This window comes from Impatiens glandulifera, chromosome 8 (genome assembly GCF_907164915.1).
Source record: "Impatiens glandulifera chromosome 8, dImpGla2.1, whole genome shotgun sequence".
In the NCBI taxonomy this organism is placed as follows: Eukaryota; Viridiplantae; Streptophyta; class Magnoliopsida; order Ericales; family Balsaminaceae; genus Impatiens; species Impatiens glandulifera.
The window spans coordinates 8,095,816-8,117,047 of NC_061869.1; the positions used below are offsets into that span (position 1 = coordinate 8,095,816).

The following is a 21,232-nucleotide window of genomic DNA, read 5'->3' on the forward strand; positions in this document are numbered from 1 at the left end:
AATTTTAGGTTGTTACTTGATTACCTTAAATAATACAATAAATATTAGACATTTTAGTATTTTGTATATTTTAAATAATGATTGATTGTTGAAAAAAGAATGAAGAATGAAATGTTGAATTTTGTAAGGATTTGGTTTTATTTGGTTTTTAAAAAAATTCAACAAAAATTAAAATTTTAATTAATCATTTCTCAATAATTACATAACTCATTTAATTAACTAAAATATTATTTATTTTAAATTATTATTTTTTATTTTATTTATATATATTCTATATCTTTTAAATTTTTTTATTAAAAAATAATTATTACCTCATTAAAATCATTACCTATTATTATTCTTTTTACTTCTAGATTTAAAAAAAAAAACAATTCGAAAGAGGCCTACAAAATTAACTAACTTTAAATAATCTTTCAAACTCTCTCTCTCTCCCCAATCTAATCAATCATTAACTTTCTTTAAAAAATATATTTTTCATTATATATTATTTTTTACTAAATAACCTAACTTTTTTATATACCAATTCTCAACAAACTTATGTAATGATTTTTTAAATAACTTCAATTGAAGAAGTTTGGAGTTTTTGAATTAGTATTTTTTTAGTGTTATAAATAAAGAACTCTCATGATTTTTTTTATAAGAAAATTCAGCCATATACATAATCTAATATAAGTATAATTTGGTAGGACATGTTTGGCATGATTATTTAGCTTGGTGGAAGCAAAATTATATTTTAAGTTTCTTTTTGTGAGGTGGTTGATTTTTTGGAGATTTTTTTTAAATTAAAACTGTATTTGAGTTTTTGTTATTGTTGAGATTAAAAGAATTATTACTATATATTTATTTAATTATATATATGTGATGTTGACATATAAAACTACTATTAGGAAGTGCATTAGGTCCAAACATGTAGTCCAAAAAAGTTGATTAGATCTAAGATTATAGGAAAATACATTTACACAAATCATAGGAATAAACTATTTATCATAATAATGTCACTCATTGTTTGAAATAACGATAATTAAAATTCTTTATTGTCATACTTTTATATTAAGTATTCGTAAGCTATTTATCGTTAAACTTCACATATATAAATTTATTTATATTTTTTTCTAAGTAATACCATTAATAGTATAATGTTTGAAGGAAAGTTGTAAATAATTGTTATGTTACATGTCATTCATTATAGGTGGCTGTTGACAATTTTCCACCATATATATATATATATATATATATATATATATATATGGGAAAGTTTCTATGTTAGAAACAAATAATATTCACAACCATATATATGAATGTGACAATTCCAAATTGTCATATGTAAATCAAATAAAGATAAGCTTAATATTTGACAATAACTATGTGTATTCATATCAATGATCAAACTATTGAAGTTGTTATTAATTATTATTTATATTTGTCACCAATGTCACGTCCTTATCCATAAGATTATTAGAGTTTTATTATAACATAAAATATTATCTAATATAATTAAAAAAAAATACACGGTCATAAAGACATTGAAAAAAATACAATTGGAATACATTGTTTTCTTTTAAACCCTAGTGTTAGATTTTGTATTTTATTTTGATTGATTTCTTTCCGTTTTAAACACTATTCTATCTTTTAAAGAAATTTATAAATGTTTTTATACAAAATGCAAATTATTTTTAATTGAGCTTAATAATTAATGTATAAACTATCTATAAATGTATATATATACCTCGAGGGGGATATAGTAATATTTATCCATAATGATATCTTGATTGACTTATCTTAACAACAAAGTCTAAATATAAACATTAAATTAAATATCATGTTTTAGATAAGATTAATTATTAAATTAAGATATTGTTTGACATTAGAAGCTAACAAGGAATTATTTTCTCTTGACCGTAAAGGGAAACTATCTCATCATATTTAATTTATTTTAAAGATTAGTCATTATACCCTTAAGGATATTGAAAGGAAGTGAAACCCCAATTCTAAATAAGTTAGTTAATCGTATTGTATATTGACAAACAATCTAATCTATGAATAATGAATATATTATAATTGAATATTAAACCACCAACCACATTTTTAACTAAGGTCTCGTTGAAAAATTTTGTCCTAATTTTGAGGACTTGTTTGTATTCGAACTTTTTAAATAATTTGAGTTATTTAAAAAGTAATGATTTATGATTATTTTGAGTGTGCGATTTTTTTTTTAAAAAAATGCTTAAATGTATTATATATGATGATATAGAAATAAATAATAATTTAAAATATGAAATATTTTAGTATTTTAGTTAATTAATTGAGTGATTGATGAATAAAAAGAACGAGGGAAATGATACTTGATTATATTAGATTTTTTAAATAACCCTAATCAAACAAGCCATTGTTTTCATGTATTAATTGGTTAATAAACTCAAATTGCTTCAAAACCTCAATATTAATTAAACAACTTACCCACATCATGTTTTCAATCCAATCTTAACATTTCAAATGTATAGATAATTTGTAAGTCGAACTATTATTTAGGTGAATTTCACCTTACATTAACACAATATCAAATATACCCTACTTAATGTTTTATTTGGTTGTCCATTTAAATTATAAAACAATATTCTTGTTCTGCCTTAAATGTTAACTTTGTAGTTATGAGTTTTGAGTTCTATTATTAATATTTCTTAATTCAAAATTTGTGATGATATTTAACTAGAATGTTTTTAAAAAATTATGTCATTTGACTTGTCAAACGCATCGAGAAGATAATGAAAAAAATAGGTGAGAAAATATTGTACAAATCGAAAAAGACCAAGACAAGTGAATAAACATGGAGTCATTATAATCTATTGACTATCTCAATTCAACGGTCTACTATTCATCATATTATAAGTTGTAATCATATTATAGATTGTGAGCTCTAAGTTTGTTTATGCTCATCATTTCTTTTTAAGTTATTTGAGTTTTTTCTTCGATAACGAATGATACATCGTATTATAATTTGTACATAATTGATTTTTTGGAGTATTTAGTTTTGATATTTGACAGCGATATTTAAGATCAAATTAATCAATAAAATGCACTTTAACATTTTAAAAAATGAAAAAAAATACAAATTTCATTAAGAAATGGAAAAAAAAAAATGTGTAAGATGAATTAAAATCATTGGATTAAATTGATTTTTAGGACTGCAAATTTGTTTATGTCAAAGCCCTAATACAATTCATTGAGTCAAACTATCAAAACATATTACAATTTCAAACTAACCCTAAATACAAAAGTAACAAAGCAAATCAAACCAAGAAGAATTTGTCCAATTACAAGATTATGGTCCCTTTTTATCAACAGAGAATATGATTCTTGAATAATATGAAGAAATGCCCATTATCTTTTTTTTTTTAATGATGAAAATTATGTGATTAATGATAAGAAATGAATTGAAAATGTGGGATCAAATGGTAGACATACAAATGTTTCAATATCAATGGGATTAGAAAATTTTAAGCCACAAGATTGATTCCACATAAAGTTGTGTGGAGGGTAGCCAAAGTTGATGTAAGTGAATGATCACATCCCACCTAACATTTATATGTTGCCAAATACTATGAGTAGTCTATTTGTTTTGTTGCTTAACATTAAAAATTTCCCCCTTTTTGAACCCCTCTCTATCAAACCATGTAATATTTAATTAACTATTTAAATAATAATATTTTCTTTTTCAATTTCTCATGTTAATATGTTTTTTTTTAAATATGTTTATTTATGTGATGTAAATATCACAACCACAACTTTCCAATCAATATTAAATTATTATTATTATTAATATTAAGAAACTAATACAAATCCAATAAAAAATCTTAACTTCAAACTTTTTTTTATTAAGAATTGAATATAAATTTTATTGTCTTTTGAATAAAATAATTATCTTAAACTAACTAGTAGATTATATTATAACTAAATTATGATGGACATAAGTTGGATCAAATTAGTATATATATATATATATATATATATATATATATATATATATATATATATATATATATATATATATATATATATATATATATATATATATATATATTGTTGTGTTTGTGTTAAGATATTCAAGTGGATGAGATTATTCTAGAATTATCATATGTCATGTTAACAAAAAAAGAAAAGAAAAAAGAAACATATATAAAAGAATAGCTCAGGTATATAATAAACTAAGATAACAAACAATAAAATGATTCACAAGATATCACAAATCATACTAGTTTTATATTTTAACACTATGTTCATTTTTTTTTTTATCAAAATGAGACTCGAACATTAAATTGTGTCATATAATATTTTAATTATTAAAGTTTTAGCCATAAAAATTTTCTCATAAACGTTTATTTGTTTAAATAAACGTCCGCCTTCTTACTTTAACATATTGTAAAGACAAAATAACAATTCTTCTTTCTTTCAAATTTTCAAATTATTTATTTTTTAAGGTATTATAAGTTTAAACACATATATTTCGAAAAATATTTAATTTAAAACACAAATACGTCAGAATTATAATTAATACACAAAGTTATGTCATTATAAAAATATTTCAAATAGTTTCTCATATTACACATTATTTAAAGTCACTCCAATCAATTTTGAAAAATTAAAATGTGTAAATCTAAAAAATAATACTTAATTTAAAAAAGATACGTTTAAAACGTCTCTAAATATAATTTAATTTAAAATCGTAACAAATTAATTTAAAAAACAAAAATATTACATTAAAATAAGATGATGAACATTTTGTTTATTTAAGAAGAACTTTAAATGCCTAATATTTTAATAGCTCGAGCCCAATTTGTCTCAACTTAAAGTTTGAGTCTCTTTTAATAGATGCGATCAAATTCAAATCCCAAAATAGTAATTATTTGTCAAAAATGATAAGAAAAAAAAACTAATAAAGAAAAAATAAATTAACTATGTCTATTAGAAGTGAGATGGGGGCAAATGAAGATATGACAAGTGGAAGATCTTGAGGCATGAAAAATGCCTAATTATCCCACTAATGAATATTTGATTGCATGGACGAAACCGTACTAATTGGTGCACGGTTTTATTTTATTTTATTTTATTTTATTTTATTTTATTTTTATAAGGAAAGAAAACATAATTAAACAGACAAGCCTAACCCCACCATTACTAATTCATCTCATTTACGTCCCTAAACCTACTTCATAAATAAGTCAAATTTCTTGTCATTTTTATTTAATAGAGATTACATCATCTCTTTAAATGTGTCATATTTCTTTGCCTTTCATATCCAATTTTGAGCATTTTGTTAGCATTTTTATTCATGGTTAGCCTTATTTGGATTTTTTTTTTATTTGTAAAGAGAAAAATGATAATGATTAATTATAACAGCTCACTTATTTTTGAATTGTCGACGGTGACTAATATTTGGAGTCTTTAATACAGTATTACTGTGACTCATTGGGTGATGCCCGAGTCTTTGGGTAATTGTTGGGAAGTTTGGATTGCTGCGGCTGATATGACAGACCTACATATTTGGGTTACCATCCTAATTATTTTTTAATAGATTAGATACTTGTAGAAAAATCGTTGAACTTTTAATGATCGTAGTCGTCTAATCGTATCATTCATAATACTATTATTATGACGCTTTTTTAAGATTAGTTCGGGAAAGTCAGTAGAGTCTGTCGATGAGTTAATCGTTCTTTTCGAGAATTTACGAGTTCAATAATTTATTAAGTACAGTTTATTTTTTCTTATATTTTTCGTTTAATGTAATTATTTGTCGTTGTGCCTAAACGATTTTTTAATTTTTAATATACATGAACCTTTTAAAAAATAATAATTTTGAGGTGGGGGATTTTTTTTTTTGTTGATAAAAAACGTAAATATATTAATATGTAATAATAAAAAACTAATAATTTAAAATAAAACTATTTTAGTTAATTAATTGAATAATGTAATGTATAAAATGATGAGTGAAATAATGTTTGATTAAATAACTTAAACGACAAAACTTATCCCTACCCAAATACATATTAAAAAAGTTAAAATTATTGAGCAAAATGAATAGTATTTGATGTAAAAATGTTTTGTTTGAATTACTTAGATAAAATAAAATAAAATAATTTTAATTTATAATTTGAATGGTAAGATTGAAAAATAATATTATTAAGATTACATATCAAACAACTCCAAGTTTAAACCTAATAGGCTAATAGTTTGATTTCCTATTGTATTAATATGGGCTTATGATTAAAGCCCGCCCACTTAAGGACGGCCCAAAATAACCAATTACTATTTACAAACTGCTCTTGCCATATTACCTTCATCGTCGGCGTCGGCGTCGCCGGATATTCCGACTTATCACAGGGATGGCGGTTCCAATTCGCCGTCATCAATCGGCGCTCCGGCGAGATATTCTACAGTGCAATCGTCTACAAGATTCGATGCCTCCGTCTCAAATCTCAACTCGTAAACTGTTAGTTCGTTTCTCTCTCTCTCTCAATGTCTCTTCATATGTTCACAGGTGCATCATCATCATCATCATCGTCATTTCAGCACCACGAATCTATCATATTATTAGCTAAATGTTAAACGATCTTCTGAATCTGACTAAATTCCACGGTTATATTGACGTAAGAAACTCAATTCAAGCTTATTTGCTCTGTCTTCAATTCATACTGCTCTTCCATGACGGATCACGGATCTATTATACTTTATACGACATCGTCGTTGAACCATGTCAGTTCCAATCCATGAAGTTTGCTTGTTCATCTCTGTTAATTTCTTAGTTAATATTAAAAGCACCTCGCAGTTAAAGAGTAATGACTACTGTGTTCATCACATTTAGGTTATATTCTTCCTTGTTGCATATCGTGATTCTCACATTTAGCCAGTTCTTCAAAATCTGTGACGATTTGGATTCGATAGTCTTATTATACATCTAAGTATGTCTATTATGTTCTTTGAGTCAGGTCAACATCAGTATATCTAATATGTCACTCTCAAGTCTCAACTGGTGGAAATTGACAATTCAACAACAAAGTTCATCTTAAAGAGGTATGAATCATCTTCCTCCTGAGTCCTGCCAATTAGATTTTTGTAATGTTCATTCTACTACTACTACTAGTGATCAAGAAAGATAATCTAACTTGTATCAATGGCACTTGGAAATCAATGAAGAATAATAGAACAGAGATATAGATAGTTCTCTCCTCCATTTCTCATAAATGTATAACTTAGAAATAAATTGTTTACTCCTATTAGGAAATGTAGAACTAGAACACCCATGTTTGATCTCATCTCCCTCATTTCTTCTGTACATCCCCATATGACTCAACTAATATAGACCATAGAACATGAACATCTTCACATGGGCAAGACTTCACATCTTCATACAATATGTATATCCCTCTTCCTGAAAGAATGTGAAATTTCTTGTGAAAAAGGAAGTAATTAAGCATTATAATAAATGGGTATGGACAGGGACATGACTTACTCTTGTTTGGAGATGATGAGTTGAGGCGTTTTCTTAGCTTCTTCAATGAAGAGATTAGGGTTTGTAGCCACCTCATTTGGAGAGTAATAGTAGTAGTAGAGAAAGATGTGGTTGGTTCATGGTATAGGGTGGGATGAAGGAATGAATGAATGGAAATAGTATTTAGCTAGCTTAGCTAGGTTAGATAGAAGGAAAGTTTACTTGTTTGCTTAAAGAGGGGTGAACAAGTTTCTAGACCATAGGTCCTCCCCTTTACAATCCCCCATTGTAGAAGACCACATTTTACTCGTTGTTGAAATGTCAACATCATAGAGTTGTACAAGACCACAGTCTTGCTTTGTCAGGTCAAAATATTTTTTCAAATTTTAAATTAGTAAAGATTTATTTCAATACACATATAATATGATAAAGGATTATAGAAATTAAGGGATTTAATAATTGTTTTGTGACCATCAAACCCAACATTTATGTCAGACTGTGTTATTTAGAATCTAGCATAATACCCTAAATTTGTGGTGGGTTATGTATAAAAATATTTTATTCTTCTTCTTTAGTTAATAAGATAGGACAAAAAGTTTTGAATGTATGTCTATGAAAATCCACTTTTGATTCTATTTTATTCATTAATTTAATTGGATAATTACATATTGATGTCAAATGTTGCTATTTTGATACTATCTGTGTTGAAAATTTGCCAAAATAAAAAGCTAAAGCAATTATTTTTATGACTTCAGATTTTTTACTATATTTGTATTCACTTTTTATATTATATTTGAATTTGTTACTATTTTACACTTATTATTATATATATATGACTTGACCTTAAACTTAATGTAAGAAATTTTTACTTTTCTTACATGCATTTTGGTAGAATTGAAACTTGTATAAAATATACATCTTATAAACTACTTGTGTATTATAATATATATATATATATATATATAGGGACGGACCAGGATTTTGAACTAGGGTGGACTTGAAAAAAATTTATAGTGGACTTAAAATAATAACGAGAAAATTTGAAAAAAATAAGTATATAAAAGTAAAATTTTACCATTTTTTTAATAATTAGATAAAAAAAACAACGAATTATATTATGTTTTTTTAAGTTTTTTTAAGAGATTAAGGGTAATGTCATATTTCAACCGTAAAAAAATAAACATATTTCGGGATAGGCTTGAACCCCCAAACCCCTACATAGATTCGTCCATATATATATATATTTATATAATTAAGTAGAATTAGCATACTACCCACCTCAAATGATCTTATTATTATTATTATTATTATTATTATTATTATTATTATTAATAATAACTTAAGCCCAATGGAATCCTGGCATATTTATGTCATGACTCAGGAGGGTCTTATATCATTTTTATTTAATTAGAGGTTGATTGATCTTGGTTTTTTGTTTATTAAGATTTAAAAAAATCTATTTTTAGTTTCATTATCATTCTCATCATTAGATTATTTAATTTATTAATTTAAATAACTTCATTTTATTTTTGTTAAATTTAATTTTTAAATATAAAAATATTTTTTAATATATAATTCATCTTAGAATTTTAAATAATTTTTTTTATTAAACATTTTTTTTTAAAAATTCAATAAAATCTTAAAAAACTCAAGATCAACGAGCCCTTAGATAACATTTGGAACATTATTGTTTTCTTAGTAAGTTAACAAAAGTTTTATGGACAATTATTTGCATTATTAATAAAAACCTTAAACTTATAAAAATGAAAATAAAATCAACAGTGAATGTATATATGTGTAAAGACTATAGATTACGTGTGAGGGAGTGTTTCTAAAGCTTTCAACCGAGACAATAAATATAAATATTATATAGTTTGTGGAGATAGTGATTTTTTAAAATATAAGGCAGCTCTTGTGATTTAAGAAAAGGAAAAGCTCTAAAAAAGTAATAATTTCATAAGCTTCTTCGTCCTATTGGTCCATCTGTAAAAACCCCCAACCCCAAACGTGTGAATGTATGTGTACGTGTCATTTGAGATCACTATCATTGGTTAGATAGATCACAAATATTATATTTTACTTCTATTTTTTTTTATGTACATGATAATATTCATGTGATCGATTTACAGTACTCTACAATCATTGCACTCTCAATCTTCTTGTTATGGTGTCATATAATAAAGTAGACTTTCAAGATAAGGAACATTATACAAAATCAATTTCTTATATACATTTTAGGAGTGGGTGACTTTATCAACATTTTTTAACTTAAAGGATTAATTCAAAATTTTATTTTTATTTAAATTTCAAAAGTTCCAAGGCCAATTGGAAAGCCTACAACAGAAAAATATATAACCAACCTTACTTGGGTCAAAGGCACTAATCATAGATTTTCATCCTAAATGCATGGTTGCATGATTTCTAACACATTTTTAATTTTTTAAATAATTGATGTTCTTATATATATATATATATATATATATATATATATATATATATATATATATATATTAGATTATATTATATTATGATCAGGTTTAATTCCAAGGCTAATTAACTCCTGATTAAAATTGTATATATATAAATACTACTGTTGTTTTTATTATTTGAGATTATTCAAACTAATTCTGGACATTAATTTGTTTGGTGAAAGATATGTATATTATTTTGTTTGATATATATGTTACTTGGAGACTATCGTTCATAAACCTAGTTCATATATAGAGATAAAGGATATTCGAGTATTATGGTTAGTCCATTCAGAATGTGTTGCAAATAAGTGGAGACTCGAGACAATACCTCATTTGTTTTTGTACTTCATTTGTTTTTGTATTGTAAAAAAGTGGATGTGATTTGGAGCCTACTATAGAACATGATTGACATTGAATAAGTGATATATGAGTTAATTGTTGGTTATTGGGATGTTTGGATACAAACCGCGAATTCGGTTGTATTGAATCGATAAGTCTATCACGATTATCTTTTAGTAAAACTATAAGACGCTCAGTAATTACGGTTAACCGATGTGTTTACGGGGAAGTATCTTTTGTAAAACCGGTGGAGACGGTTTGATATTATTAAGAATCTCCGAACTCGTTAACATTAGATTTTTTTATTTATATATATATATTTATTGAGAACTCTATATTAATTTATTTTGTATAAGATTTTATATAATATATATATATATATATTTAATAATGATTATAATATGTACTTTTTTACTTCAGTGTTATAAAACTTTTATTTATTATTTTTTAATTTATAGATCATATTCTATATTAATGAAAAAAATGTATAAAAAAACTAAACAGCTCATATAATATTTTGTCCCATTTATTTTGGTTTAAATTTAAAAGAGAATTGAAGATTTATTTGATGAAGATATGATTTAACTATTTCTCAGAAATAAAATAAAAAATTATTTCTTTTTGTAAAGAGAAAAATATAATGTTTGATTCAAAGGCCGAAGGGGTCTTGAACCAAAAACCAATAAAGAAATATCCAATAGAATTTGGCACGCATATCAATAGCCCAACAACAAAGGGGGTCCAAAACTAATATCAAGATAGGGGTTTCGTTTAATAACAATATTAGCCTAATAAAACTTTAAACGAAAACGACTAGCAAACTACTAGTCTAGTAGCTAGTACAAACAAGCTAGCTAGATTCGACATCAAAACCGTTGCGACAATGACACGTGGCGACGCCTAAGATGTGGAGGGATGATAGAGATAAGCCCACCCAAAGGCGGTTTCATCATGGATCTATAAATCATCTCATCGTACGGTCTCCGGTACAAGTTCGTATAAGGAACGAATGATTCCCTACACTTATCCACACACTCCCCTCCTCCTCCTCCTCGGAAAAACACCGCCGGAGATTGAAAAAACGACGAAGTTGTTCTAGGGTTTGGTGTCCTCGGATAAACCCTAATTGATTGATTATTCTTTCCGATTTGACGAGACCTTGTTGTGGCGGAGGCGGCGGGTGAGGAAAAGGAAAGTGATCGGGCGTTTAGAGGGGAGATGAGTTTGGGAGTAGTGTTGTCGTTGGAGTCGGTTAAAGTTAGGTACCATGGTTTGAGAAGGGAATCGAAGTGATGAGATACGGTGAAAGAGAAACGAGAGGATGAACCAATCTTGGCCGACGTTGGTTCTAATCGGTTATTATGATGATCATATTCTTCTTCTTCTTCGTAATCAAGTGAGGATACCAATGTAGTAGTTGAGGTTGAATCGACAAAGGGTCTTACACCCTGTAAGTAAGTAAATAAATGAACAGTTTTAGTAATAATTCAAGATAACAAATTAAATTAATATAAAATGTATATATAAATACCTTCCAAAGAAAAGAGAAGAAAGAGGGTGGGTCAATGAGAAAGGTCTTATGTAGACGACCAGGATAATAGTCCCCTATTGTCTTTAACCCTGTAACCAATACATTCATAAAACCGGACCCTGATTTGTAAAAGCCTGCCAACACCAACCAACCAATGTTATTTAATTACAATTCAAAAGTAAAAAAACAAATCTATCAAAAGAAGAGCTTTATTTTGAATGGTATAGCAAAACCAAACCATATATAGCATGCCATACAAGGAGAGTCTATATCTGTAATCTATGACCACTTTTACAACTGCAAGTCCCCCCACCCACCCACCCACCACTTAGCGCCGCCATGACCACGACTTCTCCATGGCACACCGAGCACTATCTGACACCTTATTTCCCAATCCATATGCATCTCATCTCATCTCATGGAGATTAAACCCCCCACCCAAATCACTTTTACAATTCAAATTTTCCTTCTTTTTTTTTTTAGTTTGTGATTCATATTTTGGACGCAAGAGATAGATAGATAGAGACAGGTTATCTTTTAGATCCTAAAAAGAGGAAAGGAGAGATGGGCCAGCATATTCATATTCAAGAGAATGTGGTGCATTTATTACAACTTTGCCTATTTTGTTAGCTTCTATTATATTATAATATTATTGTTAGCCTTAGATAGGATCTAGCTTCTACACCTAGCTAGCTAGTAGCTACTCAATTATTACCTATACCCATATGTTTCATTTTGGGCTCATTATTAGAATTATCTTGTCTCATATCAATTGTAAATAAATGATAAAATAATATTTTTTTAAAAAAATAGAGGGTATTTAAAAAAAAAAATTATTAATGAGTTAAACATCTAATTGACAAAATAAAAAATAAAATAATATTTGATTAAATTAAATTATTTTATTTTGCCGACTAGAAAATCTAAAAAATAATATACTTTTTGTAGTGATATATGTTTTCAACAAAGAACAAATCAATTTATTTAAACATAAAAAGAATTATTTAAAACAAACAAACAAGCTGTTTTAAGTCACAATAATATAGTTAGTTATTATGTTATCTTTTTTCAATGTTGTAACACACTACAAGCTACTAGCTAGTTTATATTTAAATTATTATAATATTTAAAGTTAAGATTATTTGAGTTGTTTCTTTCTAGCCTATCTAATAATTAATTACCATTTATCAAGATCAATGAGTAACTTTAGAAATCATATATCAATTATTTGTTAAGCTAGTTAACTTATGTAAAGGTTTTAACATTTTGTAATGTTATGTTTTTTCTTTACCCTTTAAAAGGTAAAAAAAAAACTATATTATAATTTTCCACTTTGAACACCAATTGTGATAATAAAAAAAAGAAAAAGTGAACTTACTTGCATCAAAAAGTAGAACAAATTGCTCAACACCTTTGGACATGCTTTGGATGGCAACTTCTAAAGTGAATACCAGCAGCCTAATAAACCTAAAAATAATGAATAGTCAAAAAAAGAAAAAACCCATTCAAATCAGCAATCATTTAAACAAAACAATGTGGTATATAACAAATTTATGATACAAATTTACTCACATTTTTTGTGAATGGAATTGTTTGAACCGGAATACCTGCGCGGGTAAAATAGAAAACGAATGTTAACTCGAAAATTATAGATGATTTTTCTTGTTAATTCTTCGTGAAAAATGTTATAATTATTACCATGACCGGTCTAGAATCTTGATCATTACCAGCAACATATGCGACACCATCCACGAGCTCCGACGAAAACTCGTCCGCCATTAAATGATCTGCAATAGTATAAGCTTATTCCTTCAAATTATTATTGTACAAGAGTACTTTATTTATACAGTTACATATGATCTAATGTTATAATACTACAAAAATGATACTAACAGTGTTCTTATTGCAAAATAGTTTGTAATATTGAATAAATAAATAAGAACAGTTAAAAGTTTTTTTTTTCCAAATGATGAATGTTGTTGTAAAGAAGAAGGTTGAGTGAGTTGTTAATCATTGGAAATTGACAGACGAATCTCTCTTTTACACTTTAACTCCAAATAATGAAAAACCTAAAAAGAGTAATCATCGATCAATCGATCGATCGATCGAGAAATTCACGTTAAAAAGTTGAAGAAATTCGAACAATGCACTTAATTCGATAAGAAGAGGAGAAGAAGAAGAAGTGTAGTAGTACTGACCAATGCCGAAATTCTCTCGCCATGAAAGACAAGCTCTGAGTTGCTTAGCCGCTTTCTTCACATTATATCCTTTCGATTTCAGAAATCTCTCCAAACACGGATAGTCACAGAACTTCTCCTGAAACAATTTAATACAAAAACATTATACGTTACGAGATTACAGTCTTACAGATCGATAACGAATTGTAATCTGTAGATTCTGTACTACTAAACAATCTCAATCTGTAAGAGAAGAAACTATGAGATCTCGAAGCTAGCTAGCTCTACAGATAATCGTAATTTGAAAACGAACAGATCATCGGAATTCGAAATTCTACCTGTTTGATGGAAAGAGGAGTTTGCTTCCATAGAAGCTGAAGAACTGCTTTAGCTCTGTCTTTCAATTCCGATTTGGAGATGATCTCTTCCTTCTTCTTCGCCATAGCTATGAAGAACAAGAACAGTGAAAATGGAGAAACCGCTTAGGGGAAAGAGAGATGAAAAAGTGATCCAGGACGGTAAAAACAGTTACAACTACAATTTATTAGGCTTCACGGAAGCTATCGTTAGGTTTTGTTTGTTTGCATAATTTATTAATTAATTAGTTTTCTTAGAGTCAAATTTGACATTAATTTTAAATTGAAAATGAAATGTTGAAGTCAATGATGATTTAATTAGAATTCAATAAAGTGTGTATAAGAAAATCCAAATAATATGGACAATTAGATTTGAAAGAGACGTTGTGGTCAAATATTACATCTATGGTATATTTTTTTAAATATATATATATATATATATATATATATATATATATATATATATATATATATATTACTTTTTATTCATAATGATTATTCCGTTTGAATATAAATAATTTTTTTGTTTTTTAAAATGTTTGTTTTTTAAATTATAATATTTACTTTAATCAATTCATATATTTGGATAAATACATTTTCATTTTGTAATCATCCACTAACTTAAAAGAATTATATAAATATAATACAAATGTGTCAAGTCGCTTACTCGACTCGACTATTTACCTACAAGTTCTACTCGAATGAGTTTACAAATTTGAGTTTGAACTTTACTTGACTATTTACCTACAAGTTCGACTCGAACTCGAACTCAAACAAGTTTATAGATTCGAGCTCGAGCTCGACTCAACTATTAATTACAAGTTCGGTTCGACTCGAAAAACTTAAACTAAAATTAAATTTTTAAATATTTTAAAAGAAAAATATTTATTTTAAATTTTAATATAAAAAAAATAAAAAATATTTATTATTAAACTCGAAAAAACTCGACAAGTCATCAAGAAAGTATTATATGAGTTCGATTCAAATATTAAACGAGTCAGCTTAAGCTCGACTCGAACTTGATAAAAGTCAAATTGAAGTCGAATTTTAAATAATCGACATGCGAAGTCTCGTGACTCATTTGTAGTCGTACCCCACTTTAACTTAACACATTTTAGTATAAAATAAAATATAAACAATTAGTCTCTTTAGATATGATAGATTCATGATGTATTTTAATTAGGTGTTATTTATTATATATAAAAAAGAGACTTGTAATGATAATGTAAGGATAATAAGTTTAGATCCGAATAGTTTAGTTTGAATCGTTTAAGGATACCTAAGTTTCTCCTTTATTTAATAAGAGATTAAGTATGAATTATATTTGTGTTTTTTTTATCCTGAACATTAATAAAAAATAAATATATATTGTATCAAATGTATTTTAAATATTTATTTTTTATTACTCAATTCTATAACTTTTTAAATAATTTCAAATTAATAAATTTATTTTCTAAAAATTATTGTAAAGCTTATTGCAATGTTTAAATATTTATTTTATTTTGAAAGCGACTGAATTTCTTTAGACAGTATTTATTTAGTTTTATGTTTGTATTTCATATACAAAATAAAAATAATAATTTGATGATATTTTTTTTTCAAAAATGTAAATCCACTCATTGCTATATAGATTGTCTTCTCCATCGTCATCATTATTATTATTTTAACATTTAATTTTTTTTTTTTTTTTAGCATTTTTCTTGGTATTTATTATTGTTTTTCTTGACATGATTAAAAAAACTAAAAAAGAAGTTAGAGAAACAGTATGCAATTGGATTGACGAGGATATTGTCTTGTTTCTGAAAGGTGAATACGGTAATGATGTAGTACTATCAACTATACATTATTCGACACATCAAATGATAATGCATAGTACTAGTGACCTTGTTTCATGTTTTCTTTATTTTCTTTTCTTTTCTTTTGTATCCCAAAACACATTAATAATCTATGCCCAAATAAGTTTTACCCATAGTTAAGGCAAAACAATAATACAACACTATACAAGATAAAAACTTAACTATACATCAATAGTGTAACATTTATGTTCAAAACTTATTTTTTTGAAAATAATACAATTGTGATAACTTAGACATGGTCCAACTTATTTTATATAACTCAAAAAAGAGATATGGTCCAACTTACAAAATTTCAAGAAAAACAATCTTTTATATATGTTTATTGTCCCATCAACTATATGAAATAAATCACATCCTTACCTTTTCTAAAAGAAGAAAAAATAATATTTATTTTTTTACTCATAAAGTGTTTACTACAAAAATATTTTCATTGTTATTTTGAAAGATCCAATCAAAAATACTTTTTATTTTTAAATTATATTTATTTTAAATTAACCCAACAAGTGATAAAAATCGATTTAAAAGACTAAAAAATATCACGATTTTAATTTTAACTATAAACGTTTTGAGTTAAAGCGGAGTTATGTGTGGTGTAAATGTGTAATACTAAATTTCCTTAATTAAAAAAATATTTATTTTGAATTAAATTGTAACATTTTAGTGGATTGTCGTATAAAATAGAGTATAAATGGAATCAAATTGCTTATTTATGGCTAATGCTTTATAGTGGTTGTTATTGCTTAAAAAAAAAAAAAAAAAAAAATTTACACTAAGGTTAATGACTTATCACTTAATTAAATATATTAAATATTTATTTAATATCATTTGATAACATATATTTATAATCAATTATTACTATAAACTGAAAACAAATAAATTCAAATATGAAACTTATTTTAAAAGAGAAAAAAAGTTTAACATACTACTCAAAAATCAAATCATTAAATATCAATATATCCTTTTAAATTTAAATTTAATAAAATTACTGTTATATATTATAAATTTGTATTATTTTTCCATTTTTTTTTAATTTTTTTATTTTCTTTATCATAATTCATTTAATTATTTTGTATGAAATTATATTTTCAAACATTATTAAATAAAAATATGATTATATCTAAACTAATTATAAAATAAAAAATAAGAGAAATATATATATATATATATATATATATATATATATATATATATATATATATATATATATATATAAATAAAGTTGTATAAATTTTCCAATTTAAAAAACTTCCTTCTTATTCTGGATAAATATATATTTTTTATTATCTCTTATATACATATATTTGTTAGTCCTCTTTTTTATTATTATTATTATTATTATATATATATATTAACAAATTATAATTTAATATATACTAGTTAATAAAATATAATATTTATTTTAATTCTTTTTTATTTAATATATTAAATTATATACTTCAATATATTATATTAAGTTTATTAACTAATATGAATAATATATAATAATATAAGGGTATAATAGTCTAGAGATATTTGTTCAAATATTAGTTTTAGATATTATAAACCAACTCAAATATTGAATACTTAAATTTCAGATGTTCCTATTTATTAATTTAATTTTTTATCTCTTAATGACTTAAATATTAGATCATTAAGTACTTAAATTTCATTATCTTAATTTTAAGTTTTATCAAAAAAAAAAAAAAAAAATTAGTCAAAAAAAACTTAAATTCTTTGGTTCTTTGTAAATTATTAGAATAGAGAGTTGGTTGATATCTTAAAAGTTTTTTTTTTATATTTTAACAATTTTATAAAATATTTATTTTTAAATATAAAATTAATTTAAAAATAATAACAAGTAAATGAGAATATAAAAAGTTATATTTCAAATAATAATTTTTAGTTTATAAATATAAATTTGTCTTTTTTCTAATATAAAATTTTAAAATTTATTTTTCTTTTCACACTCAAATCTCAATACATTCATTTTAATTGAAGAAACAAATGTCTCCACTATATTCGATTTAATCTCTTCTAAACTAATGATGATAACAAGTTCTGGAGTCTTTGTTTTGAGTTTATCAGATGGTAAGTTCTGCGTTATTTGTGACTATTCCAAATAATAAGCGAACCCATCATTTTAAAAGTAAACAAATAATAATAATAAATTCGACTGGATCTTTGGGGATGATTTGTGCCTTTTCTCTTAATGGTTATACTTATGGGCTTCAGGCTCTCTCACTTAATGGGTATTTCGTTGATGGGCTTCTCATAATATGAAAACACCACTAGTAAATGGATCCAAATAATATAGATTTTACTCTTTTAATATATGAAAACACCACTGGATTCATTTATCGTTCTATATTTTAACTGACATTTTTACAAAAAATATTATAATCTTGATGGTGGAAATCACATAACTGTTTTTTAATAGAAACAATTAATTATAACCAAGATAATTAATTTAACCATGAATAAATAATTGTTATTATTTAATCCAAATGTTAAAAGACAACTTAATTAATTAGATTAAACAATGCTCACCTTAAAAGCATTCTTTAACTACTATTTAAACAAACGCTTTCCTCTCCTCAACAAATACTAAATACACCCTCCAACTTATTCACATAGATCAAATAATCTCCTAATCTTTCAATCAAGTTCTCATCAACTTTACTACAACCAAAATGATGTTAAATCATTTCTTTTCTACCCTTTTTTGGTACAAAGGCTCTTTTTTAAACATGAGCCATCTTTTTCAATGTTTTTTTTTATAAATTAATAAAATGTATTCATAAATTTATTTAAAATTTAGAAACATAATTTAATTATAAATATTTTTCTTAACTTCTTCCAACAAAATTTTAGAAAGTAGGTAGTCTTTTAAATAATATAGGATAAAAAAATATAAAAATAATTTAAGCACGTAACAACACAATATAACATAATAAAAAAAATATAATACAAGAAAAAAATAATTAATTCACCGACCAACCTCCACGGACTTTTCGAACAAATCTCAGACACCATCGTAATAATAATAATATTATTAATAATATATACCGAACAACTATGATCATGAAATGTTAGACAGTTTTTTCTACTACACCATACAATATTCATAATGGTAACTCAAATATGCAGGTAAAAACTTTTCTACAACTATCAATCCTTCACAAAAACTCTAGTAATATTGTTGTTCCCATTAGAGTGACAAAAAGACCAAACAAAATGCATTTGTAACACTTTTAAATGTGATTATGATAATTTTTGTAAAATCATACTTTCTTGATGATTCTATTGCTATTTAAAGAGACATATGTGGAGCAAACCCATCATTCTCTTTTCCCCAAATTCTATATAAAAAAAAGACAAAGATTCGCATAGAGAGAGAGGGAGTGGGATAATAATATCGTTTTCAGCATGGCATTTAGTGTTGAATACAGAACCTCGGCTCTTAGGTTATGCTTGGTCTTACTTTTTGCTTTTCCGGCACCGGCGATAATAACCGGCGCCGCCGTCGTGTATAGAGTAGGGGATTCCGCCGGCTGGACGACCATCGGCAATGTTGATTACAAGCTTTGGGCTGCCACCAAAACCTTTCAAGTCGGTGACATCATCCGTAAGCATTCTCTTCTTTAAACATAGTTTTGTTTGAAACATGAAGATCTTGATCTAGGGTATATTAGGTTCTTTGTTTTTAATATCTTATAAACAAAATCATGTCATTCAAAAAGTTTAGATTTATAATAGTGTATAAGGCATTATGGGTTGGTAATTACTAATTTCAAAATAGTGTTTTAAAGATTAATGGTCACAAACAAATTCGATTCTCAATAAATAAAAAAACAAATGTAATTAGTAAGAGGTAAAAAGAGGTGAATATCCTCGTTTCCCTGGCCTCTCTGATTGTCCCGGGTTCGACCATATCATTTAAATTAGTTGAGTAGATTTGTGGGCTAGGTGTTTAGGTATTAGTCGCACTCCGAATGAGTTCCGGAACCAAAGTTCTCAAAAAAATAAAATTAAGATCTAACCGTTGAAGGTTTTTCAAAGCTTGTGTGATGTTGGGTTTTTTGAAATTTTTATGGGTGTTGCTTTTTGTTGGGGATGCAGACCACTCACACCCACTTCCACTATGGACAAAAAGACATACACCTTTTTTTCTTTTTTGTCTCTTTGTTTTGTTTTAACGTTAAAGCTAGTAGATTTTTACATAACTAATTAACTAACATGAATGCTTTGATTCAAATCAATTCTTAATTCACCCTTAATTCTTAATAAGTAGCATTAATCATTTTCATTATTAGTTCAAACACATTGATGCAAAAATAAAAGTAATAATAATAATTAATTGATGCAATAGAAAATTGATCCTAACAAATAATAAAAATAACTCAAGGTCTCAAACTACTTGGAAGCATAAAAATATACTAGAAAATGTGTCTTAGATAGATTTGGTATAAATGATCATGTTTCTTCTATTATTATTTATGTATCATTCAATATTCTTAATGCATCAAATATTGGTATTTTATAAAAAAAACAGGTTTCGAATACAATCCTCAATTTCACAAAGTGATGCAAGTAACCCATCGCCATTACCGTTCTTGCAACACAACCCATCCCATCGCCACTCATACCTCGGGCAACGACTCCATCTCCATCGCCTCTCACAGCCACCACTTCTTCCTCTGTGGAGTTCCCGGCCACTGCCAGTCCGGCCAGAAAGTCGATATCAATGTGCTTCATAACAATTCTCCTCTTCCCAAAACACCCTCTCTTGCCCCTCCTCCCTTAACCACCACACCAACTCCCAGTGGCGCGAACCATATGCTTAGCGGTTTTGAAGAAATGGTTCTTAGAATTGGTCTCCTTTCCTTTGCTTTTCTCTATTTCTATTGATATTAGATTGTTTTGTTAGGCTCTAATGTATGCTATTTTCATATTTGTAAAGAACATAACCATTTCACTCTTATTAGTCCTTGTTATATTTGTTGGTCATCATATTATATCATGTCATTCAAACTAACATTC

At 26.1% G+C, this 21,232-nt stretch overlaps 2 protein-coding genes across 2 annotated transcripts; one reads left to right on the top strand and one right to left on the bottom strand.

Annotated features, from left to right (window-relative positions):
- Positions 1 to 11,056: 11,056 nt before the first annotated feature.
- Positions 11,057 to 14,534, bottom strand: LOC124912516 (SEC14 cytosolic factor-like). Its single transcript, XM_047453154.1, has 7 exons — positions 14,340 to 14,534; positions 14,023 to 14,140; positions 13,523 to 13,611; positions 13,397 to 13,431; positions 13,203 to 13,291; positions 11,825 to 11,958; positions 11,057 to 11,741 (listed from the first exon to the last, which is right to left on the bottom strand). Exons 1-7 carry the CDS (start codon positions 14,442 to 14,444, stop codon positions 11,160 to 11,162), a joined length of 1,152 nt encoding a protein of 383 aa, XP_047309110.1. The 5' UTR covers positions 14,445 to 14,534; the 3' UTR covers positions 11,057 to 11,159.
- A 5,014-nt stretch (positions 14,535 to 19,548) lies between these two features.
- LOC124911848 (mavicyanin-like) lies at positions 19,549 to 21,199 on the top strand. The gene is made up of 2 exons (XM_047452378.1): positions 19,549 to 19,817; positions 20,745 to 21,199. Exons 1-2 carry the CDS (start codon positions 19,619 to 19,621, stop codon positions 21,098 to 21,100), a joined length of 555 nt encoding a protein of 184 aa, XP_047308334.1. The 5' UTR covers positions 19,549 to 19,618; the 3' UTR covers positions 21,101 to 21,199.
- The last annotated feature ends 33 nt before the right edge of the window (positions 21,200 to 21,232 follow it).

Excerpts from the sequence above, each read along its gene's own strand:
- LOC124912516 (XM_047453154.1), bottom strand. The coding sequence starts at position 14,444 with ATGGCGAAGAAGAAGGAAGAGATCATCTCCAAATCGGAATTGAAAGAC. Across the intron at positions 13,612-14,022 it reads GCGAGAGAATTTCGGCATTG|ATCATTTAATGGCGGACGAG; the intron begins GTCAGTACTACT and ends ATACTATTGCAG. Across the intron at positions 11,742-11,824 it reads TCTTCTCTTTTCTTTGGAAG|GGTGTAAGACCCTTTGTCGA; the intron begins GTATTTATATAT and ends ACTTACTTACAG.
- LOC124911848 (XM_047452378.1), top strand. The coding sequence starts at position 19,619 with ATGGCATTTAGTGTTGAATACAGAACCTCGGCTCTTAGGTTATGCTTG. Across the intron at positions 19,818-20,744 it reads TCAAGTCGGTGACATCATCC|GTTTCGAATACAATCCTCAA; the intron begins GTAAGCATTCTC and ends TAAAAAAAACAG.